Source organism: Marmota flaviventris, chromosome 9 (genome assembly GCF_047511675.1).
Source record: "Marmota flaviventris isolate mMarFla1 chromosome 9, mMarFla1.hap1, whole genome shotgun sequence".
Lineage (NCBI taxonomy): Eukaryota > Metazoa > Chordata > Mammalia > Rodentia > Sciuridae > Marmota > Marmota flaviventris.
In genome coordinates this window covers 110,437,287-110,464,241 of record NC_092506.1, presented here as the reverse complement: position 1 = coordinate 110,464,241, position 26,955 = coordinate 110,437,287, and the positions used below count along the sequence as shown (strand labels likewise).

The 26,955-nt window shown below is 36.4% G+C and overlaps 1 protein-coding gene across 3 annotated transcripts in view; it reads left to right on the top strand.

Moving 5' to 3' along the window:
* The window catches only part of Cdon (cell adhesion associated, oncogene regulated), a 96,193-nt gene that overhangs the window by 31,203 nt on the left and 38,035 nt on the right, over positions 1-26,955 (top strand). For all 3 annotated transcript variants that reach the window (XM_071616845.1, XM_027945526.2, XM_071616846.1), the window contains exons 2-11: positions 3,767-3,900; positions 5,834-6,106; positions 7,368-7,514; positions 8,315-8,458; positions 9,302-9,589; positions 11,109-11,378; positions 15,986-16,339; positions 22,697-22,995; positions 24,316-24,490; positions 26,568-26,699. In XM_071616845.1, the coding sequence (XP_071472946.1) occupies positions 3,825-3,900; positions 5,834-6,106; positions 7,368-7,514; positions 8,315-8,458; positions 9,302-9,589; positions 11,109-11,378; positions 15,986-16,339; positions 22,697-22,995; positions 24,316-24,490; positions 26,568-26,699 (2,158 nt within the window). In that variant the 5' untranslated portion in view covers positions 3,767-3,824. The remainder of the gene's footprint in view (positions 1-3,766; positions 3,901-5,833; positions 6,107-7,367; positions 7,515-8,314; positions 8,459-9,301; positions 9,590-11,108; positions 11,379-15,985; positions 16,340-22,696; positions 22,996-24,315; positions 24,491-26,567; positions 26,700-26,955) is intronic.

The window sequence follows — 26,955 nt, the reverse complement described above, 5'->3', positions numbered from 1 at the left end:
TATATGTATATGTATTTTTGGTTTTCTTAATAACTTACTAGTCACATAGCTCATTAAGCATTTCCTCCTTTGAAAAAGATAGTACTCTAGAAAATGAGATGGTATTGAGTGATTTTTCAATAATGCTAATGGATCTACTCTGTTTTGTACTTTTATCACCTGTGTAATTAGTGATGTTTATTGGTGGTGTATCTGAGATTCTGTTGGTAGCTATTAAATATAATTTCAAGCTACCTGACCTGTGTAACAACAGAATCCAACTTTTTGTTCTCTTGTTACAGTTCTAACAAACTGAGCAAGCTTGCTATGGATAAAGAAAGCCAAGTCAGCAAATATTTAATAAACATCTTTTGTTTTATTTCCAACTTCCCAAAGCAATTGAGAACATATTAAGAGTAACCCAGTAGAGAGAGAGACTTAATAAAGGAGATTCCTGTGTGATCATATTTAGGTAGCAGTAATGAACTGTGGAACTTCAAAGGACAGCTATGAAATAGGTCATGTGCCAGGATTAAGGTTGACTCTGAAATTTGTTTCACTGCCTTTTAGTAAATAAATAGTTGAAGAAAGATTTGGCAAAAGAAAGAATTAACCCTCCTGTCCACATTCTTCCAGGAGAGTGTCTCCTGTTAACAAGTTATTTGAATGTTTACTTTGCCTTGACTGCCTACCAGTGGCATGTCAGTTCTTCCCTTGAACCAAGTGAGAGTTCAAATAAACCAGAAAGTTTTCACACAGCTGGACCCTTCTGCCGATGAGTGGTGTTGATATGTCCTTTTCCACTTTTTAAAAGTGGTCAACATGAAAGCAATTGAAGGGCAGTCCATGACCTCCTATCAGTGGCCTAGATAAACTTGAGTTTGCAGCTTTTAGATTTTGAAATACCTGGCATAGAGAAGCTTAACAGATTCTGGGAGGTACTGTTTCAGTTACTAAAAGCCTGAGGTGCCTTGCTTTGCATTATTACTCAGAATTATCCATGGTTAAGATGAAAACCTTTGCATAAGTGAATATGCATGTAAAAATCTCATTTCTAAAATGTCATCAATGTGGCATAGCCATTGCATTTTGTTGTTTTCCATAGTCATAGGTTCTGTGTCCATCTCTGGCCAAGCAGTAGCATGGAATTGAATTTGCAGACACAATAATCTAGTCTAGCATAGTGCCTGGCATATACATAGTAGGTATTTAATGTACTTTTGCTGATTTGGTTCAAAATTTATATAGATAAATAAATGAATATAGAAATAAAAAATATAGCTAAGTATGCTAAATCCAGATGAGATGATAGTTTTCATTATATACTACTCTTTAAAGTTCATGTGGGAATTACATTATGTTAAGGTATTCCCTCCATTTTAAGAAACATTTTATTTATGGGGTGCTTACTTTATTCTAGGCATTAGAATTTTACATATTGAGTATGATGTCATTCTTGCCTTCAAAAAAGGAGAAAGAATTAGCCATATTTGGAGGATGCATGGACATTGTTAATTTAACTAATTTTATCTATTCTCTTCTTGTCCATTTTTTCCCACTAACACATAAGGTATAAATTTTGTTGGTATTAATTATTTTTATTTATGAGGTAAAAATGGTTCTATCTATCCTCAGCTCCTGAGATAGTGTGTGACATACAATAAATATTCTGTAAACATTTGTTGCATAGATAAATGATTTTGATAGACGTTGCCCAATTGCCTCCAGAAAGAACTTACAGATTTTATTGCCACAAACAGTATATGATAGCTATTTGTCCCCATATTCTAGCCAGTGTGGGGCTTATTGAAACTTTTTAAAGTTTTGCTAAATGTGCGATACTATTTCTGTATTCAAAAACCTTCCCCTGATTGCTTTCCATTGCTAGCCTTTCTCCCTGTTTTTCTGCCATCTGGCATACAAAGCCCTTGTAGAGCTGTCCCTGCCTGCTCTATACATTTCCTCTCTTCCCATTCTGTCCAGACCCCACCCTCAGACTTCGATCTGTGCAAAACTGCTCTTGATGATATCACCTGTGATGCTCATCATGCCTTTCCCCTGGAATCTCACCTTGTTTTGGTTCTCATATATGTTTGAGATAGATGACCACTCTCTTATAGAAATGTTGTAATTTTTCTCCCTGATCACAACATTCTCCTGGATTTCTTCCCATTTTATTGACAATATCTGTTCCGTCTCTATTACTTCTTCCTTCTCTATGCAGTCTCTAAAGGTTGGAGTATCCCGAGACTCTTACATGGTATCTCCTTTATCCTCTAATCATGTTTCCTTTAGAGCTCATCTTCCACAACTTCCGTACATCTAAAATCTGCATTTTCAGATCTGATTTTCCCCCACAACTCCGTGCTCATTGGTGTACCTGTTGATCTGACAGTGGTACTTTGACATCTAGTAGATATCTCAAACTTACCTTGGCCAAACAGGAATGCTGGCTCTCCTCCACTTCACTTTGTCTCCCACTCTCTAGTCTTCCCTAGTTCAGTAAACAGGGCTACTATTATTCTCTCACACCTAATCTGAGAGTTGTCCTTGACACATCTCTTTATCTCACACTTCATATCCTTGCCTCAGCAAGTATTGTTGGTTCTGCCCTTTGGAACAACATTCTGAATTCACTTGCTTTTCACCACTGGCATAGTTGATGACTCTGGTCTAACCCTCAGTGCCCTTATCTGTCTCCTGTGGAATTTCAGGGTCTCTTGATTGCTCTTTCTCTTCATGCCTGTATACATTTCCTTGTATTCTCCACCAGCTGGCGATCTTTTTTTTTTTTTTTTTCTTTTGGTACTGGGGATTGAACTCAGGGGCACTTGACCACTGAGCTACATATCAGCCCTATTTTGTATTTAATATAATTTAGAGACAGGGTCTCACTGAGTTGCTTAGCATCTCACTTTTACTGAGGCTGGTTTTGAATTCATGATCCTCCTGCCTCAGGTTCCTAAGTCTCTGGGATTACAGGCACACACCACTGTGCCAGGTTCCAACCAGCTGGTGATCTTTTTAAAACATAAATGAGATCATATCCCTTTGCTTCTTTCAGTTCTCTAAGGGCTTGCTAATACATTTACAATAAGTCCTCAAATCTTTATCAAGATCTTCAAGATTGGGTAGGATCTTGCCTGGCCCTCCTCTCTGCTTTCATCTCTTACTTCTTTCTTCCTGGCTCATTCTACTCTCAACACAGAGTGCCAAGTTAAGTCCCAACACAGGTCTGTACTTGGTATTCCCTCTGAAGAGTCCATGAGCCTGAGTCTCCATCTGAAAAAGGGAAGAAAACCAGTAGGAACTATGTCATAGAGTTCTTGTGAAGATTAAATTAGTGTATTAGAAGCACTGAAATGGGATTGGCGTATGGTAACTCAGTGTAAGTGTTAGCTATGGCTTTGTTATTTCTGTCACTATTTGGGGGAATGTAAAGGAGGAATACATGTTGTTTGTGTTGAGTTTAGATGCTTGTGAGATGTAAAAATGAAAAGCATGTGTAAAAATAGAAAATCTTATTCAGAATGACTAGTTCTCTGTAATAAAAGGTGTTCTAGTACCTTGGAAGAATGAGCAAAACTTAACTAATTTAGTATCTAGGGATATGTTTGTGAACTGGGAAGGCGTGGGTCATTAAGTGCCTGGGATTTGACATACTCACTACAGAACTTTTCAAGTAGAAGGCAGTCATCATGCTCACAACTCTGGTTGTTCAGATGAAAGATTTCATTGATTTTTGTGGCTTAGATTTTTTTTTTTTTCCTTTTTGAATGCTTTCTAGTGAGCCAAGGCCTGGGTGTTCTCCACAGTCTTCCTGCCTACTTCTGGAATCAGACGCCATGCATCCAGATCTTGGACCCTTATGGACACTGCTGTATGTTATTCTTTTGATTCTGTGTTCTTCTGTGAGTTCAGGTAAGACAAGAATGGTGGGGTTTGAGCTGAAGTCTTTCCTCATTTTAATCCTATTAAAAAAATTTCAGCTTAAGTATTTTGCCAATAATAGCAGTTTCTAAAGGTGTTCCTAAGATTTGTTTGACCAGCTATCTGACTTAAAAACTTGATTAATGAAGCAATTTGAGGATCTCCTAGTAGTGCTTTGGGCATTAGCAGGCCTTCCCATTTTTGTCCTTGCATTTGTTCCTTTTATTGTTTTAAATATATTTTCTAGCCCAGTGTGGTGGCACACATCTGTAATTCCATTGGCTTTGGAGGCTGAGGAAGGAGGATCACAAGTTTGAGGACAGGTTCAGCAACTTAGTGAGGCCCCATGCAACTTAGTGAAACTCTGTCCAAAATAAAGAATAAAACGGGCTAGGGATAAGGTTCAGTGATTGAGCGACCCTGAGTTCAATCCCCAGTACCCACCCCTCAAATATTTTCTATTATGATTTTCTCAGTAAGGGGTTATGTTAAAAATTTCTGAATTTGGTAATGATGACAGGAATAAATACTGACTACCCACCACCAAAGAGAAGTTTTAGAATCAGTATGGTATAATGTTCAAATTGGAGTGAGAGAACCTGGTTCAAATCCCAGGTGTGCCACTCCCTCTAGGATCTCGCCTAGTTTATTGTTTACTTCTTTGAGTTACTGAAAAGCTTAAATGTGTTTATTGTTAAATGTATGCAAGCCCCAAGTCAGATACGTGGACTATACTCCTTTCTCTATTTTGGACATATATAAAGGTGAATAGTAAAAATGTACAAATATAGTGATGTCTACTCACTGAGTAATATTTATTATTTATTAAAATATTTATTTATTAAAATTGCTGTGTAACTATATTGGATGTACAAGTGAAAATTGATTTAGTGATTTCATTTCTGTTTATGTTTTGCTAAACAGCCACCCCAGCTTTAGCCAAGAGAGGCACTTCATTTAATTTTCATTTCTGATTAAATATTCTATAAAAGAAGAGCCAGCAATTAGTTGATTTTTTTCCCTTTTAAGTATTTTATTCTATTAGATACAATATTCATGCATCTCTTCCTGTTTTGGGAGGGATGGAGGTAGGGAGGAGGATCTATATTGATATTTTAGTATAAAAACCACATCCCCACCCACGTTCCTTAAGGAATTAGTATGATAGATTAAGCTATTTCAAACACCAAGTAAAAATGTTAAGCCTTATATTCAAGAAAGAGTAAAATTTGTATTTCATTTGTGACTCCCCCAACTTTGTTTTCTTAAAAGTTAATACATAGGGGCTGGGGTGATGGCCCAGTAGTAGAGCACTTGCCTAGCACATGTAACGCGCTGCGTTCAAGCATCAGCAACACATAAAAATAAATTAATAAATAAAGGTATTGTGTTCAACTACAACTAAAAATTTTTTTAAAAAAAGTTAAACAATATTTTATATTAAAATAATAAAGAAGTTAAGAAGTGCCATGCCATTATTTGTGGAGTGACTTGCTCTGACAGGTCAAATGCTATTAGTAAAATTAGAGAGAACTCTATTAATTTTGAAAATCATCTTCACTTCTTCAGCTTTTTTACTTCCATTTCTTACAAGCCATTTTGTTAAGAGTGGTTTGCTATTTCTTATTAATGCAATTGGTGTTATATCTGATTTGTACCATAAGCATTCTTGTCTGTTCTACCTAAATTGTGAAGTCCTAGGCTAACATTGCTCACTCTTTTTTTCTTCCAAAAGAAAGTTGTATGAGAATTTTGCTAGAACTTTTTTGCAAGCATCAAGAACCGCCACATATATAGATTAGAGGTTGCCTTAGTTATAGATTCATATGACATGTGTTAATGTGCTCTTCTTTCTCTCTGCTCTTCCCTCTCCTTCTTCCCCTTCCTGTTTACCCCTTTCCTCATGGGGAATATTCCCTCATAGACTTGGCACCTTATTTTATTTCTGAGCCTCTCTCTGAGGTCCAGAAGTTTGGTAGACCTGTGGTACTACGTTGTTCTGCTAAACCCGTGACTGCTCACATCTCATGGTTGCATAATGGAAAACATTTGGATAGAAACATGGAACAGATTAAGATTCACCAGGGGACATTGACAATCCTTTCTCTCAACCCCTCCCTTTCGGGTTACTACCAGTGCATTGCCAACAATAGCATCGGTGCAGTTCTAAGTGGCCCTGCAACAATATCCCCTGCAGGTGAGTTCAGTCTGGTTTATTATCTATGGGTTTTCTTGAAACTACTGTTAGTATTGGCATTTTTGAATAGCGGGAAGGACATGGGCTTTGGTGTGGGATATGTAGAAGTCTTATCCCAACTTTAACTTCACCACATGAATATCTTGGGGAAATGTACTTGGCCCTCTGTAGCCCAGCCTTGTATCTTCATCTGTAGCAATGGTATGGAAATGATTTTTTTTTTTTTAAGTTACAGAGTTAGGAGAGTTTTCTAATGTGAATTCTGAACAATTTCTTTGTGATTCCTTAAATAATATCAATAATAACAAAGCTGTTGTCTTTTTTGATGCTGATTTATTTCATGCAGTCCTTTATCTTTTTTTGAATCTAATTGTTTTATTTGCCTTGATTACTGGGTGATTTTAATTAATTTAATTGAAACCAGTCTAAAGAAGCAGGAAAAAATAACTGACTGTAAAGAAAGGAATGTGGAGTATTGAACTTATGGAAAATCTGGAATGCGTGGTTTTTCTTAGTAAGTTTGAGCCATCTGCCTTTTAAATGGTGATGGCTTCCAGTAATGGAAAACGTCTTTGTAAGGGCACCCCTATTTACAGAACAAATCTGGATTCCCCAGGAGTAGTGAGTTTGTCATAACTGAGAAGAGTAAATGTTTTTATAGAGCTGTGACCCATGGACAGCTCCAAGACACACACTGGAGGGTTGGGTTTTAGTGGCAGGCTGCTGACTTCCCTGTGCACTGAGATAATAAAGAACCTTTCCGGGCAGCCTCCGTCTGTAGAGAGCTTAAATTGAAAAGAATTGAGATCGAATTGGTATATTCAGATAACTGAGACAACATACTGCTTTGCTTTTTGATGTCCTATGGTCATCCCCAGAGGCCATTTTATTGCATTGTGAGCATTTACAAACCGGGAAAGTGAGCTTTGCTGAGGGCCTGCATTGAAAAGGATTTATCTTTATAGAATGGGGATAATTATGCTTTATAGTTCTCCCTGGTGTTTTAGGAGCAGTTTGTTTTTCTTATAGTCCCCTAAAAGCAGCAGCTTCTGCAAAAAGGGTGCCTTGAGTTAGCTGTCAGCCCTCAACCAGGCGCCTCTGCCCCAGCTGCTTTTTTAGATAAAAGCTCACACTAACCTCACGACTGGGATTAGCCACCACGAGACACCATGTGGCTGATGTTTCTAAATTTTAGACTTCCTTTGGGAAAGAGAACTCAAGTTTGCATTCATTCATTCTTTTATTTACTTATTTATTTCAGTTCTTGGTGACTTTGATTCTTCAACAAAGCATGTTATTACAGCAGAAGAAAAAAGCACTGGTTTCATTGGCTGCAGAGTACCAGAGAGTAATCCTAAAGCTGAAGTGCGCTATAAAATCCGGGGGAAATGGCTGAAACATTCCACAGGTGAGTCCTTTTATAAAAAGCTAATAGCACACAGAAAACAAATATTCCTTACATAACTGCATTCTGTGTGCTAGGGACTGTGATTGGGAAAATAGGTAAGATACATTGTACTCTGAGAAGTCAAATAGAGGAAATGAAGACATTAGTTCATTCCAGTCTCTACTCCAATTTTACTTCCTAGGAGAAGACCAGTCAGATGGTCCTCTCTAAAATAATGTGCCTTTTTACCCTTTATTCAGCTCCAATTTTCTTTGTAGAATTATCACACCTGGTATGGGTTGTTTCGATATTTGTTTCCTTTTTATTTTGTACTCCTTTCTCTGCACCCATCACCCCCTACTGCAATGCTAGTTGCATGCAGGACCTTTGTGCTCTTTCTCTATTGCTGTGTCATGAGTGCCTTTGCTGAGTTTGGAAGAAAATAGTTAACTCAATATATATTTATTGAAAAAAGGGAAGGGCAGACAATGAATAAATACCATGTGGCCAGTACTTTTAAGGTAGAGGTTCATCAGGGCTGTGATCATGGTATCTTTGCCTAAATATGCTTCTTGTGCTTTCAGATTCACCATCTGTTAAAATGTTTCTGATGGATTAAATTTTGTTATGCCAGTACTGTCAACTCTTTATTTTTGGCCTTGACTTTCCTTTTCTTTCATTTAATGAATTTTCCTTGGTTGCTTATTTGCTGGTAGTCTTCTGTATAAATCTTAAACACAACTGCAAACCCTTGTTAGTTTTAGTTGCGCTGTGGTGGTCTTCGGAGAGTGAAGACTAACTGCATTCCTTTCCTTCTTCAGGGAATTACATAATTCTTCCATCAGGAAATCTTCAAATTTTGAATGTATCCTCAGAGGACAAGGGATCATACAAATGTGCAGTTTATAATCCTGTCACCCATGAATTAAAAGTTGAACCCATTGGCCAAAAGCTCCTTGTGAGTCGTAAGTATTTGGGAGAGCAGTGGCTACTAGCAAAGGAAGAGTCCTCAAAAGTATTGCTCAAAAAAAGTTGGGAAAGGAGAGCTCATTTTCAGGTCTCTCTCTCTCTCTCTCTCTCTCTCTCTTTTTTAATATTTATTTTTTAGTTGTAGTTGGACGCCTACCTTTATTTTATAAAATAAAGTGGTGCTGAGGATCGAACCCAGGGCCTCGCACATGGTAGGTGAATGCTCTACTGCTGAGCCACAACCCAAGCCCCAGGTCTCTTTCGTTTTATCATAAAAAGTCTTATCCCCCCAAAAAAAGTAAATGCAATAATGTGTAACAGAATCAAACCATACATATTTTAAAAAAATACAGCAACTTTTTAGAGGGGAGTTATGATCAGTGTGACAGAGTGAATTTGTGTGGAGAATTTTGCCCTTTGCTCAAACAAAAACAACTAAAAGCAGGAATATTACTTGATAGCAGTGGTCATCACATTGGTGGCTGAATGGGCGGCATGAGGAAAAGATCTTTCTACCCAATTTTTTAAAATTATGATTAAAATCATAGATTGTGGCTGTTGAGTTGAGGTATCATCAGTAGTCTGAGCATCATAAAAGAGTGGTTTCTGGACTTGTTGAGAATTCTACCTTTCCAGAGTTGTATAATTGAGAAGTAGCCCTCAAGGACCACAAAAATCTTTTCATTTTAATCCTCAGCTAAAAATGATTTCACTACTAATTAGAATGTTGTTGTATAAAGAAAACTAAGTAGCAGTGTGAGGATGCTCACAGCTTTCCTAGGGAAGAGATTGGAAGTGAATCCTTACTAATAATATTTTGTGTTCCCTTCCTTTTCTAGGCCCTGCCTTGGATGGGTTTCACATTCTTCACCCTACCCTTCCACAGGCATTAGCTGTCCTTTCTCATAGCTCTGTAACCCTGGAGTGTGTGGTGAGTGGGGTCCCAGCCTCACAAGTGTATTGGCTGAAGGATGGGCAGGATGCTGTGCCGGGAAGCAACTGGAGAAGGTTACATTCACATCTTGCCACTGCTAGCATTGATCCAGCAGACTCTGGAAACTATTCCTGTGTGGTGGGCAACAAATCTGGCGACGTAAAACATGTCACTTATGTGGTTAATGTACTCGGTAAGATGTCACTTACTCAATTTTTTCCCCCCAAATCAGGACATTATCCTTGTCTATCTGATGTTTGCAGGACATATGTGAGCTAAACTAAAACAGTGAATATCTAGAAATATTCACACCAGTAGCCAGAACAAGGCTTCATTTTTTTCCAAAAGGACTGCTAAATTAGGCTGTATTTCTGGGTGGCATAGAACATTTCACATGGATTGCTCTTGGGAACCTAACCCCCAGCCCAGAACATCCTTCTCTGTGACCTGGAGAAAAGAAAACTGGAATCTGATGGAATGGAAAATTCTTTTTTTTTTTTTTTTAAATATTTTTTTTTATTGGTTGTTCAAAACATTACAAAGCTCTTGACATATCATATTTCATACATTAGATTCAAGTGGGTTATGAACTCCCATTTTTACCCCAAATACAGATTGCAGAATCATGTGTATCTCTGTGTGGCATCTTGTAGTAGCAACTAAGAGTACTGACTAGAAAATGGCATCTCAAAAAGAAATCAACCTATTTTATTATTATTTTTTTCCCTTTTGGCATGCTTTTACCTATGTCGAGCTCAAAAAATTTGCATTATTTCTACATATATGCTTTATGTCAAAGCTGTTTCTTTTCTACTAGCCACTTACCTTAGTGTCATGTGTAATAGTAGAATGTTTTCCTTTTTCAAAACAGATTTACATGAAAGCCAGAAATAAAATTAATTTCATAGTAAATATAGTTTTTGTAAATTTTTTCCAAGTGATTTACTTAGCACTCATGGCCTAATGTAGGTTCACAATACTGGGATTTAGGAAGTGTTTGGCAAGTGGCTGCATGATGCAGTGATTGGGCTGGGGTGTAGCTCAGTGGTAGAGCACTGGCTTACCATATGTGAGGCACTGGGTTTCATCTCCAGCACCTATCTGCACCCCCCACATGGGTGTGCACATGGACATGTGGTGATAATCGGGAGTAGGTTAATATGCATAATTACTTATTTAAGGCATATGCTGCAAATATTGATAAATCGTTTACTTTTCTAAATACAAAGTGACTTTATGGCTCTTAAAGGAAGTTTCTTTCTTATTTACTTATTTATTCTTCTCTGTTATACACCTAACCTCGAAATAGACTTGACCATAAAAAGAATTTAAAATGAATAATAGATTTTTCTTTTCTGGCTCTTGTTTAGTGTGAAATACAGGGAAACAATTACTTTCCTTTAACCTAGTCACCTGAAATAAATGCTAAAAGAAGCCTAGGATTAGAAACTATGTGTGTGTTGGAAAAGTTAAGTGGGTGAATCTATCTAAAAAAAGGAGACAATATCTTATTAGTAATATATGGTTTATTCTATTAGTGGAAAGTTAAAATATATTTCTAACTTTTTTATTGATGACCACAGCAGATGGAAGAATGTGAATAAAGAATACAACCTCAACTAGTTATTGGTAGAAGATTTTATTTGACCTGTGTGATAATTTAAAAAATACATCTTGAGGGGTAGAGTTTAATTTGCATGTTTTATTTTCAGAACATGCTTCAATTTCTAAGGGACTGGAAGATCAGAAAGTATCTCTGGGTGCCACAGTACTTTTCACTTGTGATGTTCGTGGGAACCCAGCACCTAACCGTACCTGGTTTCATAATGCACAGCCTATTCGTCCTTCCCCACGACATTTAACTGCAGGAAATGGACTGAAAATTACTGGGGTTACAATGGAAGACTCTGGACTGTATCAGTGTGTGGCAGATAATGGGATTGGATTTATGCAGTCCACTGGAAGACTTCAAGTTGAAAAAGGTAAACTTTTAGATCATGTGATTATATAAAACTTCACAATAAGCTTTTGCAGCAATTAAAAACAAAGCCCTTTTTACTGAAAGAAATAATGCTACACTATATGAGAACTATGTTAATTTTCCATATTTATTTCTAGTGGAAGATAGACATGTTCGTGAAGAAACAACCTTATTTCATCATGCTCATTAGAAAATTGTTTTTATACTAGGATGTAGTTTGGTGGTAGAATGCCTAGCATGCATGAGGTCCTTGTCTTCATTCCCACTACCAGAGGGAAAAAAAAGAATTAGGAAAAAATTATTTTTAAAAAAATATGTTCTCAAGATACATAATTTAAAAAGATATAAAGTAAATTATGTCTCTCATTTCTATTCTGCAGCCTCTTTAGAACTAACTGATTTTATCAGTTTCTTGACTTTGTGCATATACAAACCGTTACACGCGCATACAAAAGTGTGTGTAACACTCTCTGTTTCCTACATAAGGGGCATTCTTTAAATTTTTTACTTAATATGTATTTTGGGTATTGTCTACATGGTACATAACAGAGTATTTTCATTCCTTTTAAAAACTATGGCTCTTTAGTATTCTATTATGTAGTTGTAACAATTTGACTAGTACCTTATGGATGTCTGCTTCTAATCTTTTATCATTATAGTTGTTATATAATGAAGGTCCTTCTGTAAAGATTATTTTCCACACATGTGAGTATCTATAAAAGAAATTCCCAGAAATGAACTTACTAATAGCTATTACTGAATTGCTTTCCATAATTGTTATGAAGTTATATACCTTATAGTCTATATTTCTTTTATTATGGATGAAAAGAGGTCTCTTTTTACATGTTTGTGAGACCTTTGGATTTATTTCTCTGTATATTGATTCTTCATTGTCTTCTGCCCATTTATAGAATTTAGGTTTTTAGTCTTACGTTTTTGATTTGTAAGAGTCCTTTGTATATTAGGAAAATTAACTATTCATGAGTTATAAGCATTTCAGATTTCAGAGAATGACTATGACACAGTGAATATTTTTACCTTATGTAATTAATTTAAAAGTTAATAATAGAAAGGTAAGTTTTTAAAAAACTTGCCGTGTATTTGGAAATTTAAAATTATACTTCCAATAGGTGGACCACAAAAGAAATTGTAGTGGAAATTTAAAATACTTCAGACTGAATGATAATAACAATGCCATAGATAAGTTTTGTGGGGGTACCCAAAATAAAATTTAGAGAGATATAGCCTTTATATACTTATAGAAGAAGACTAGTAAGGCTGAAAATTAGTAAGTGAAGTGAAAAAAGCAACAGAATAGATTCAAAGAAAGCAGAAGAAAGGAGATAATATAGATAAGGGCAGATCTGAATCAATTAAATAATAAAGATAAAGAAGATCAATAAACAATAAGTTAGTTCTTTCTAAAATCTAATAAAATAGACAAACCTTTGGCAAAATTGATTAAGAGTAAAGAAAGTAGGTAAAAATAAACAATGAGAATAAAAATGGAGCTCCAAGTACAAGGCTTATGGAGATCAAAAATAATAAGATGGCTAGGATAAACTTTATAACAGTAATTTGCAAATATAAACAGAAGTGGGCAGTGTTAGTTTTGTATCATGTGACAAAACACCTGAGACAATGAGTTTAAAAAGAGAAAAGCTTTAGTTTTGGCTCATGGTGTCAGAGGTATCTGTCCTTCATCCCTTGGCCCTGTTGCTTTGGTCCTGTGGTGCAGAGTACATCGTGGCAGGAGGTCATCGTGGAAGGGGCCTGTTTATCTCATGGAGACTGGGAACAGAAAGACAGGAGGGGACAGGGGTCTTAATATCCTCAAGGTAATGCCCTTAGTGACCTAAATTTCTTTAGGCGTTACCTCTTAAAGGTTCTGCTACTTCTTAGGATACCATAGGCTGGCAGCCAAGTCTTTAGTATGTGGGTGGGCTTTGGGGGAATTCAAAATCCAAACTATAGCATGAACAAATTCTGAGGAAAAAATATGACTTAGCAAGACTGACTTAAGTAAATAAAAAGCCTGACTAGTCCTACAGCTATGAAAGAAATTGAATTAGGAGTTGAAAATCTTCCCACAGAGAACATACCAGACCAGATGGTTTTATGGAGGTTCTACCAAGCTTGCAAGTTACAGATCATTCCAACTCTTACACAACTCTTCCAGAAAAGAGGAAGAGATGGAACTTTCCAATTAGTGTAATCCTGATTCCAGATTCACAAAAGGATGGTACAAAAAAGCAAAATCAAAGGCCGGTCTTTTTATGAACGTGCATATAAAAATACTAAGTGAAAAATGAGCAAACCAGCAATATGTAAGAAAGAAAATACCTCTTGATCAAGCAATTATCCCAGAAATCCATCAGAAAATTTAAAGTGTCTTTCACCCACTTATCTAATAAAGGAGATACAACATATGATTATCCACTAGAAGTACAAAAACACTGGACATAATTCAATATCCATGTTAGACATTCAGAAAAATAGAAATGGAAAGGAATTTTCTTAGTTTGCTAAGACTAACAAAAACTTACACAAAACATCATTTTTAATGGTGAAATATAAGAAACACTTTTTTTCTTCCTTTCTTTCTTCCCTTCCTTCCCTCCCTCCCTCCCTTTTTTCCTCCCTCCCTCTCCCCCTCCCTCCCCCCCAGGGCCTTGAGCATGCTAGGTGTCATGGTTTATATATGAGGTATCCTCCCAAAAGCTCATGTGTGAGAAAATGCAAGAAGATTCAGACGTGAAATGACTAAATGATGAGCGTTATTGATAGTTGTAACCCCAGTGAATTAATCTACTTATAGAGATTAACAGGGCAGTAATTGAAGGCAGGTAGGGTATGGCTGGAGGAGGTAGGTCACTTGGCCTTGCCTTTGGGATTTCTGTTTTGTCCCTGGTGAGTGGAACTCTCTTTCTCTGCTTCCTGGTAGTCATGTCCTGAGCTGCTTTCATCTACCACACTCATCAGCTATGATGTTCTGCTTTACCTTGGATCCAGAACAATGGAGCCAGTTGTCTGTAGACTGAGACCTTTGAGTGCCAAATAAACTTTTCCTCCTCTAAAATTGTCCTTGTCAGGTGTTTTGGTTATAGCAGTGAAAAAGCTGACTAAAACACTAGGCAAGTGTTCTGCATGGAGCATAGCCCAAAGCACTCCCTTTAAAATCTCTTCTAGTCACCGTAGATTCTGTTCAGCACAAAAAGGCAGAAGAGAAATAAGAACCCAAATAGTTACTAATTTATAAGCTGACATGATTGCCATTATACAATATCCAAATAGTTTACTTGATATTATGATCATTACATATCTTATTAGAAATAATGGTATTTATCAAAGTGGTTGGATGAAGACCAATAAACAAGAATCAATTGCCTTTCTATATGCCAGCAACAAACAAAATCAGTTAAAAATTAAATATTTTAAGAAAATATTAGCTCCTTTAAAGCAGACAGTTATATAGGAAGATATACCAGTTAATAGATAGCAAAATTCAGTATTATAGGGTTGTCTTATCTTTCAAAAATTTTTTCTGAAGATAGTATTCCAATTAAAATTTAATCAAAGTATTTTGATGACCTTAGAAACTGATTCCAAAATGAGAGAATATGTATAATCAATATTGATTTTAATAATACATTTTAAAAGAATAATTTAAAATCATATGACTACATTGAAATGAAAATATACTCATTATTAAAAGATACTATTGAAAGTGAAAAGAAACAGTAAACTAAGGGAAGATACTAGTAACCTATATAACTAAACAAAAGAATAGTGTATATTATACACAAAGAACTCTGATCCATTTTCCAAAGATAAATGACACCATAGAAAAATTAACAAAGGCATTTCACAGAGAAGGAAAAATAGGAATTGTATGTAAACACATGAAAAGATGATGTTCACCTTTGTTAGCACTCAGGGATTTGCAGGTCATGACTGGTGAAATAGCATTTTACACTCCCTCACTTTGCAAAAATTTGGAAATTGGACAAGAGCAAAGATATCTTTTGTGTTGATCAATATTCCATGGTAGGCTACTTAAAAATACTGCCCAGAATACCAGTACTAAAAGGAGAGACTTGCCGCCACTCTAATTTAGAAGTATCAATGTTGTTCGTATGGATGATAAGAAATTGTGTATAAATTTTATTTAAAATAGGATTTTTCCCTCCCAGGATTTTTATAATCAGATTATCCCAGAATTGACCATTTTCTTGAAAAGATAGTTTTATATCCTTTACATCTCTTTTTCACATTAAAGTCTAAAGTTTTGGCTTCACCTCTTGTATTTACCGTGGTCAAATATGTATAGTATCCCTATTGGAAAGCTCTCAATAGATTCCTTATATACAATCCTTTTCTGAAAGGTTAAGAAATATATGTAGGAATGTCTAGAGGCCCACAGTTATGAAAATGTTACTTTTTATTGACAGTCGCACTTGGTAAAAATTGAGACAGGAACCAACCGGAAGGGAAATATCTTTGTTTTAATCATTACTATTATTACATTTCTGTAAAAGGATGAAATTATTTTGCAGCATAGAGACTATAATGTTTCTAATTTTGGTATGTGAATTATTTTTTTTACAGACAGTGGATTTAAGCCAGTTATAATTACTGCACCAGCAAGTGCCAGAGTGGTAGATGGAGACTTTGTGACTTTGTCCTGCAATGCCACTGGAGTGCCAGTTCCAGTCATTCGTTGGTATGGCTCCCACGGATTGATAACCAGCCATCCATCTCAAGTCCTTAGGTCCAAATCTCGAAAGTCACACTTATTAAGACCTGGAGCCCTTGACCCAGTGCCTGTCTACTTCATCATGTCCCGAGCTGGCTCAAGCTCGCTCTCTATTCAGGCTGTTACTCAGGAGCATGCTGGGAAATATATCTGCGAAGCTACAAATGATCATGGCACCACACAGTCAGAGGCATTTCTTACAGTTGGTGAGTTTCCATTAGTATTTTCCTCAGTTGCATAATCTCTTTTTATAGTAAGAGAAAAGGTGATTAGAAATATGTCATTTTAATAAATGCAGCCCCTGTAACAGTGAATGTAGAACTGTATTTTGGAGTATTTTTCCATCTGTGAATTAGATGAATGTCCTTCTCCATTTCTAGTGTTTTTGTTAAGTGCCTGCTTGTCAAATAGTATGGTTTTAGTTGGGAGCAAGCTCAAACTATAACTTGACTTTGGGATTAATGTTTTTAGTTTTCTGAGCTACTGATAATGTTATTGTTGACTTTTTTTAGACAAATCCTTGATAAGTGTAGTATTCAAAGTCTACAGGTTTGCCTTCATTGAGAATACAAACTTATGGTCCTATAAAATAATACCTGTATCTATGTATTTTCCCTATCTTACCCAAAATTACTTTTCTAATAGGATGAATCATAGTATTTATATGCTGCTGTTTTTTATGGTAATAACTTAATGTTACATGATTTTTGAAATATAGGCATGTAGAATGTCAATAGTAATGAAAATTAAGTCAAAGTTAATGAAATTCGAATTCAAACCTTATATCATTGGTTCTTTAACAACTGATTGATCAGTTTAAGAGATTGTTGCCATATTTATCTCTGAGAGTCAGAATATTCAGTTCTGCCTTTAGTGATGGTCAACTGAGGTCCCTGCCCTAGTCTTCTGCATTGAAGGGCTTCCTGTGTTACCTTTCTGTCTGGATCCTCAGAGCCCATGGAGTCAAAGTCAGTGCTTATCCTGATCCTAGAGTCCACATTCTTGTTTCTGGGTAACAGGTCTGGGGCTCCAGAATTTCTTACTTTAATAAATTCACAGTCTGGTTCCACACAGGTCTTTTTTGCCTGTCTTATCCTCCACAGTATAGACCACACCATCAGTGTATGGATGCCATTAAACCAGAGGTGGGGCCAGTGAGTGGTCTTTGGCAGAAGAGTGATGTTTGAAGTGTGCAGAGTTTGGATGTATGCACTCCAATTTATTTTCAGATGCAAATAAGGAGCTTCTAGCTCTGGATGAAATTGGAGATTGGGAGATAAGTGGGGAAGGCCAGTGACTTCTGTTTCTACCTTGGGCTACTCCAGAATGGTAGAGGTAGAAATGATGTGGAGTTGAGGCCTGTGGGCTGTTAGAGCCCTGGCTCTGACACACAGAGCTTTGTAATCCAGGGCCAGTTACTGAACTTTGTGCTTTTTGCCTCACCTGTGTAACAGGTGTTGTGAAGGTGTCCTGCTCACAGTAGGATTAGTGTGAGATTTCAAGTAGCTAATACATGTAAGCTTCTTAAAATTATGTCTGGTAACAGAAAGCTTTTCATGAACATCAGTTATTAGGTTATGATAACTATTAACTATTATTACAGGTTTCCATTGTGGTGGTATTTAACGAAAAGAAGAATTAGTTGTGATTTTAGTAACCTTAAGAACTCTCTCTCTCTCAAAAAAAAAAAAAAAAAAAGAACTCTTAGGAAGGTGCTTGGGTGTTGTATAAATTTATACATATATATGAATATGTATATGCATATATGTGTTCATGTTTATATATCTATTCCAGTTGGCAAAAGTAAAAGTGACCCTGCTTTTACTTTTAGCTTTGTGATAGGTATAATGCAGGAGCTGCTTGGGCAGAATTTAGCAAAACTGATTATTTTATGTAAATATATGAAATAAGGAGACATACATGTCATGGTTGATAGAACTAGATATTTTGTCCAACTTTCTCAAAAATCTGAAGCCCTTAGAAGTTATACAAATTGTTTAGATTAGAAGATCTTTAAGATTCTCCCCTGCTCCAGGATTTTGTGCTTTCCTAAACTATATATATATAGTTATAAAATGGATAACTATAATTTAATAATAACTAGATAGTAACAGTCTTAACCTAATACTTTGTATTTATGTAAAGCTTCTACTGCCAGACATGATTCTGAATAGTTAATGGCTACCACTTTTATGTATAATAATCCCATCAGTAGCATCCTACCTGTGTGTTCTTCTGTTATCTCTTTTACATGCTCTGTAATAATTATTGAGACCTAGCTGAGTTTATTGAACTTGAAGCAGTGAATTAGAACCCACTTTTTAAAAAATAGGAATCTGAGCCTTATTAAATCTAGTGTACTGAGTCATTTACTTTTATTGTGAAGGGAGAGTGAGATGGTCCAAGAAAAAGATGATGCTCTCCTTTCTCTCTCTTTTTTTTTTTTATTTCCAGGGACCTTAGGTTTATGAGGTCTTCGATATATATCTTCAAAACTAAAATGGGAGTTGCCCTGGGCTTCCTAAAGTAGTGTGGGGTGGGGGTTGCTGGTATGCATAGTGACAGAGAGAATATCTTGGACAGATGTGGTTGTATTCCCTATTTAATTGGGAAATTCACTGACATTGCTATAGTTTTTATTCATCTTTTTTTCTAATTCAAAAACCAATCCATCTTAAAAATTATTAAGTGTCTATTCTACTCATTCGTGGAGTTGTTTGAAGATAAATTTAGATAATACATGTGAGAGCATGTATTGCCTGAACTCTGAAAGTACAGGCAATCTCCAATTTACAATGGTCTGAGGTTGCGCTAACATTGAGCTACACACCGCAGCCCTTTTAAAATTTTTTATATTTGAGACAAGGTCTTGCTAAGTTGTCTCAAACTTGAGATTCTCCTGCCTTAGCCTCCAAAGTCCCTGGTATTTCAGGGCATGTGCCACTGTGTCCAGCTGACTTACAGATTTTTTTTCATGATGTGAAAGTGATGTTCATTTAGTAAAAACTCATTTAGTAGAATTTTGCTCTTTTCCTGGGTTGTTAATCAGAAGTATGATAATGGTGGGCAGTGGCAGTGAGCTGCAGCTCACCATTAGCCATTCCATTACAAGGGTGAACAACTGACACTATAGAGTACTATGTTGCTTAGCCATTGTATTCAGTAAGTTAAGAGTAATAAATGCATTTCCAGTTTAACTGTATTTTCCATTTCCATGAGGTTTTTGGGTTATAACCTGACCATCAACCTAGGAGCATCTATACTGTTAAGACCTTTAAAATCATATCTAATAACTTGTGAGTGCCCAAGTTATATAATTGGGAACAGCAGAGGTTAATTGGATTCCCTTTTAAATAAGTGTTGTGGAAAAGTTGCATTACACCCTGAATAACAGAAAAGAAATTTTGATATTCTTGCAGTAGACGGGCAGCAGCATATTTTTTTTTAATCCCTCTGTATAAATAAAGTGTCATGTAGTGTGGGAACTGTCCTGTGGCCAGATACCACTTCCCAGTGGTCAGCTGCCCAGAGGATCCATGAAACTACTAATGATACAAAGATCCTTCCACATCACCCCAAGCCACAGCAAATTACCTCCAATTGGAGAGTCCATTTCTCTACATTAACAGGCACCAGATCAACCCTGAATGTCCATTGCATGTCTGACTCACTAGGTAAACACAGCCATGCCAGGAGCAATATTTTCAAGTTGTCTTAGTGAATTTAAATAGTATTCTTCTACCTTATTTTCTCACTGACTTCTTGTTTTCTTGATGAAGGATGCTCTGGAATGTCATTTTTTCTCTTTAAACTAACAGAGAACTGACCTTAAAGTTAATCTGGTTTTCTTTGGTTCTCTTCTAAAATGCAGTAGTTCTCCTAAAAACAACCCACCTCTTCCCAGGAATCTGACTTCAAGTGTAGCTAAAACATGTGTTTTCCTCGGTTCCCTTCCTCCACACAGGAGTGAATAACAGGAGACCTTTTTGTTGCCAGTATTAATAGCACTTGAGAGAAAGTAAGCTGTCAATCCTTTGGATTTATTATACTGGCAGATATTTGTATTCATAAACTGCTCTCCTTTTTTTTTCACGGCAGCACCACTAACATTCTTCTGACAGCTGTTGTCACTTAGTCTCTCAGAACCTTAATTTCTTCATCTGTAAAGTAGCAGCAAGTATTACTCTTTACCTAAGACTGTTGTAGAATTAAACATCTGGAACAGTGCTTGGCATATAACAGGTGCTCAGTAATTTTTTGAACGTATGAACCTATTTTTTCAGTACAAATAAATTATTTTTACTTTCCTCCGTATAATCTGTATGCTGTTAGTGTACATGGTGGGAGGGGACTATGAAAAAGTGGGAATTCTGGGATATATCTTTGGAGACGAGCTGCCCAGTAGGTAATGCTGTTTAGTACCAACTATTAAGGCTATCTGTTTGTTTTATCTATCTTCAGTTTGGTAGTTTCTTTCTTTTTTTTTTTTTTTAGAGAGAATTTTTAAATATTTATTTTTTAGTTTTTGGTGGACACAACATCTTTATGTTTTATGTGGTACTGAGGATCTAACCCAGCGCCCCACACATGCCAGGTGAGCGCGCTACCGCTTGAGCCACATCCCCAGCCCCAAGTTTCTTTCTTTATTTTGGTGGGTGGGGTACTGGGTTTTGAACTCAGTGATGTTTCGCCACAGAGCTATATCCCCAGCCCTTTTCATTTTTAATTTTGAGACAAAAATCTAAATTCCTGAGGCTTTCCTTGAACTTGTGATCCTCCTGCCTCAGCCTCCCAGGTCAATGGGATTACAGGAATGTGCCACCATGTGCAACTAACAAGTCTGCATTTTCTCCAAATGTATGTTTTTGGTACTTTTGTCAAGGATCAGATGGCTGCATTTGTGTGGGTTGTCTGTATCTTCTATTCTTTTCCATTGGTCTATGTGTTTGTTTTTATGCCAGTACTATGTAATTTTTGTTACTATAGCTCTGTAGTATAATTTGATGTTATATATTGTGATAAATTTGTATATTGCTTTTGGTAATATGATTGTTTTAGCGATATTAATTTTGCCTATCCATGAACTTGGGAAGTTTTCCATTTTCTAGTGTTTTCTTCAATTTCTTTCTTCTGTGTTCTATGATTTTAGGTCTTTTAACTTCTCGGCTTTTTTTTTTTTTTTAATGCTAGTGTGAATAGGATTGTTTTCCTGATTTCTTTATCAGCTATTTCATTTTGGTTTATGGGAAAGTTATTGATTTTTGTATGTTGATTTTGCGTACTGCTACTTTGCTGAACATGTTTATTACCTCTAGCAGTCTTCTGATTGAGCTTTTCAGATCTTCCAAGTATAGGATCATATCATTTGCAAACAGTTGATAATTTGATTACTTTCTTTCTTATTTATATTTTTTACTTTCCTAATTGCTCTGGCAAGGCATTCAAGTACTATATTGAATAGGAGTGATTAGAGTAGATATCCTTGTCTTCTTCTATATTTTAGAAGAAATGTTTTCAGTTTTTTCTTGTTCAGTATGATGTTGGTTTTGGGTTTGTCACATTTAGGCTTTATGTTGAGATAAGTTCCTTCTATCTCTAGTTTCTTCACTGTTTTTTATCAGGAATGGGAACTGACTTGTTTCAAAAACTTTTTCTATGTTGGTCTTGTTAGTTCCATTTCTTCCCTCTTTCTTAAAGGTTGTTGTGTTGTGTAGGAGTCTATTGGATGGGGAATCTATTGCTCCATAACTGATACCCAAAGATTAGTGATTTAAAATCACAACCCCTTTGTTATTGCTTGTGATTGTTAATTAGGTGCAACTGGGCAGTTCTTCTGCTGGCCTTGCTGGGTTTATAATACAAGTTGTAATCAGAGGGCACGGGGGGCTGAAACAGCCAAAGTAGCTTTACTCACATGTAACACCTTTATGGAGGCACATCTCTGTCTCTGTCCATGTAGCATACACACGGCTAGCTCGGACATATAGCTAGATTCCCAAGAGCATAAATGAAAGTAGAAGTGTCAGACCTTCTTCAAAACTTGAACCTGGGTTCAGTGCGGGAGGGGACTGTGCATGAGGATGAATTCTGGAAAGTATCTTTGGAGACTTATTTAGCTACCTGGTAGGTAAAATCCTAAATCTTGATCCTTTCTTATTATCACTTTCACTTTTTTCCTGGTGGAATGTGTTGCCCATTGTGTTTCATTTACCAACTGGAGGTGAAACCTAATGTTCTTCAACTTAAAACTTTTGAGTTTAAACTAGCAAATTATTGTTGCAGAAGAGGGAATACTAGTACTGAGCAAAACAAAAATAACATCTTTAAGCCACTCAACTATTCCATCATGCAATTGTTTTTCCAAACAATTCATTTGCTCTCCCCTGAGCAAGTGATTTGCTACTAGAGATTAGATGTTGTCATGAGTGATACATTGACATGTTATCTATTTTAACTTCTAGGACTCTAATTGTGCTAATAATGTCAGTATCACTAACTGGATAGAAGATACTGACATAGTGACTTCATCAAGTTGTCTTGTCTCATTCTCTCTCTCTGTCCAGTTCCTTTTGAAACAAATACAAAAGCAGAAACAGTCACACCTTCTGATGCTACCCAGAATGATGAAAGAGACCAAAGAGATGGTTCAGACTCTGGCTTATTGAGCTCAATTCCAATGAAAATATATCCCAGTGGAGTGGAATCATTATCAGAGAAGAATGCCAGTGGCACCTCCGCCCCTGATGCCCCCATCATCCTGAGCCCCCCACAAACCCATACACCAGACACATACAACCTGGTTTGGAGGGCAGGAAAAGATGGCGGACTGCCCATCAATGCCTATTTTGTGAAATATCGAAAGGTAACACCTACTCAATTATCACTTTTATCTTCTCACAATATAACCTGTTTGTACACTGTGTTAGTATTATCTTTTACATTTGTGGAAGGGCAGGACACAGAACAACAGTGCTTCCAGAATGATGAATTTATCATAGATATCCCTCCAGTCATGCTGGATTAACCAGGTTTATGAAAGCAGTAAGAATGACATCTAAATAATTTCCCCCCTAATTGGGATTCTAAACACTCAATAACCACATAGCATTTTTTTTTATCTTGGGTGCCAGGCTCTATAAACCACTTTCAAAACCATAATTGCATTCCTTGCTAACAGTAGAATACAGTTTATTCAGCAAATAGAGCAGCTTCTTATTAGAAACAGCTGTTTAAATGAAATCTTCTGGCATAATCTCTGACTATCATTTGCATTTTGGGCTGACTTCTTAATTGTGTTAAAATCTTATATTGTTCTGTCATTTACTTTGGTGAATCTTGGGCCTCTTTCATTCATTCTTCAGATAATGTTTTTCCTTCATGGTCCTCCCTGGGCTTTTATTAAAGCAAAAGGAGTTTTCCTCTCTTTACTTAATAAAATAAACCAACAAAATGTGAGGAGAAATACTCATATTTAAAATCACTTTCTCTCTGTAAGACATTTTGGTATCTATTATTTAATTGTTTAGTTAATGATCATCTGTTATTTTTAACGACTGGAAAAACTAAGGTGATGACACTGAGAAGTTTATCCACGATTTCTATTGTAATGATGCTAGATGAGGAAAGTAAGTTTTGCTGGTAATATTATTCACCCTAAAGCCTCATGCAGTATTTGTTCTTGATTTCATTAATCAAGAAATAACTGATTGGATCTCTTTTATCTCCTCCAACACATAGTGAACAATTTCAAAACATGAAGCAAGAATGCTAGAAATATATAATTCATATATATATATATATATATATATATATATATGTACACAAACATTTAATATACTATCTTTATCACATATTTATTCTATGTTTTATGTATTACCAATAATATTACATATGTATTTTTCCATTAATCCAGTAAGAAAGGTGGTATTGTCCCCATTACAGGTCAAAGGGAATGGACTCTGGGAGGGCCAATGGGGCTGGGAGTCTTCTTACAAGAGTTCTTCCTTCTTATATTTCTTAATGTAGAAAGTATTGTGTCTAATTTACTTATAGTACATCACCTCCTCAAACTTCTGTAGAATTAAATGAATTCTAGTTTTTATCAAGTTTTATCTAGTTTATCAAGTTTGATGAAAAGTTCCTGCCCTCTGTCTCCCATTGTTCTGGGATTTCTCTTGAGCAGCTGGACGATGGTGCTGGTATCGTGGGAAGCTGGCACACAGTTCGAGTCCCAGGAAGTGAAAATGAGCTGCATTTAACTGAACTGGAGCCATCTAGTCTTTATGAAGTTTTGATGGTGGCAAGAAGTGCTGCAGGTGAGGGTCAGCCAGCCATGCTCACCTTCCGAACCAGCAAAGGTGAGTATGAATTTCTATTGGAAGAATGAGCTGGCTCTCTTGATGTCAATTTATTAGTAAGAATCCTTCTATATAGTAGAGATTCTTGGATATAAATGCAAGATATAAATTCTTGGATATAAACAAACTCATTGTAGCATCTCTTTTTTTCCTGCCACATTGGGGCAGTTGTGTTATACTAGTCCATCTAATATTCCATAGGTAAATTTTATATATATATCTCAAAAAGGGCCAGTGATACAGTTCAGTGGTAGAGTGCCCCTGGGTTCAGTCCCTAGTAACACCCCTACACACATAAATATATAAATATATGAGAATATATGTATATTTATATGTGTATGTGTGTGGTACTGAGGATTAAACCCAGGGTCACTCTACAACTGAACTGTATCAATGGCCCTTTTTATTTTTTATTTTTATACAGGGTCTTGCTAAGTTGCCCAGGCTGGCCTCTTGAACTTGCAACCTTCTTGCATCAGCCTCCCAAGCTGCTGGGATTACAGACATGTACCACTTGACCCAGCTCCACAAATATTTTTGAAAGCTTGTGATATGCAAGGCTTTAGGATAGGTGATGCAGGGAAGACAGAGATGGACATGACAAGAGCCATCTTAGTTGAGCTATGCTTTGATAGGGAAGGTAAGATACATACTTAAATATCAGCAAGACAGAATTTAATTCTGTTCAGATAATATTTACTGAGTACAAAAATAGGCAAAACTCCTTGCCCTCACAGAGCCCATATTTTAGTTGGGATAGCCTTATACTTAAGTTGTTAAGTCTTTTTAGAAGGTAGTCTTAACAAGTGAAATGAATTAGGGGACAGATACGTAAAGTGTATAGGGAGGAGTGGTTACAATTTAAGGAGGTGGCCAAGGAAGTCCTCAACTAGTGATAAGTTGCAGAGCAACTTGAAAGAGAGAAAGTAGAAAGTCATGTGGGTATCAGGGGAGAGAACATTTTTAGCAGAGAAGAGCAGGTTCCAAGGCCCCAGGGTGGGGTATGATTATCATGACCCCTAGAAATATCAAGGGGCCACTGTGACATGAGCAAAGTAAGGAGGGGGTGGCTATTATGGAAAGGTGCTCAGGGAGATGACAGGGTAGTCAAATCACACAGTACTCTGTGTACTTTGCAAGGACTTTTATTTTTCCTCTAGATGAGCTAGAGCTTTTGAGCAGAGCAGGGATGTGATGTGCTAACTGGTGATTCTCTGCTAACAGGGCATGAAGTGCAGGTGGACTGGAGGAAGGCAGGAATGTAGGCAAAGATACCCGAATATGGCAGGTGCTAGGAGATTTCTAAACAGGGTGTGAGAGTACATGGGAAGGATCGTCCTGTGGAGCAGTTGGGAGGGAAGGCTTGATTGAAGATGCCATCATGGCTGGCCAGGAATCAGTGGGTGGAGATGGGAACTGGGTGGAAGAGTTTTTCAGTTTGTCACTGTGATAAAAGGGAGATCTAAGGATTGAGAAGAAATTATCTATTAGCTTTTGAGAAAGATTGTTCTGTCTAATTACTAAGTGTGGCCAGAAAATAATGAATACTTCTTAAATGCATCTTGTCTTAATTTTCACCATCAGTCCTTAGTTATAATGAGTCTAGCCTATAAATATGGAAGAATAAACATGTATTTCAGTTTTCTTAAAAAGTCACTTGATGTCTCTTTTTGCCTATTGAAATATTGAAACGTATTGTGACCTTTTTCCTGTGGAAAAAATTTAGCAGGAGTTCTTTAAAATGAATTTTATTTTAAAGTTAAGGAATATGTACAGTTTTAAAAAAAGGGCTAATTGTTTAAAGCCTTCACTCTCCTCCTTTGACTTCTTCACAAGAAGACACTTTTAGCTTTCTTTTAAAGATACAAGAAAAAGACAAAGTAATATTTTATCAATTCCTAAGCTCAGTTAAGTATATATAATATAGGTGATAGATTTTGATGCTGTAGAAGATAAATTCATATCTATAGCTATGTGTCAGTTGAGTTTCACAGTACTCTTTTTTTTTTTTAAAGTTGTTACCTAAATAAGCTTATGTTGCAGTGGTTTTCATTTATTTTATTTTAAACCTTCCTAGAAAAAACAGCATCATCAAAAAATTCCCAGGCCTCTTCTCCACCCGTGGGCATCCCTAAGCATCCTGTGGTTTCAGAGGCAGCAAACAACAATTTTGGAGTGGTGCTTACAGATTCCGCCAGGCATAGTGGAGGTAAAGAAAGGAGTCTTCATTTTATTTATTTGCTTATGTGTGTAACTGCCCCATTTCAGGCTTTTGGGAAATGGAAGAGAAATAGAGTGTATTGGTTATTCAAATTATATTTCCACATAGCTCTAATAGGTTCTATTTCAACCATTTTTAACATTCAGGCCTTAAACATTGGCAACCAGTGTCATGATTGTTATTTTACCTAAGAAAACTCAGATTCAAAATGTTGTGCTACCAAGTTTTTATAACTCATGAAAAG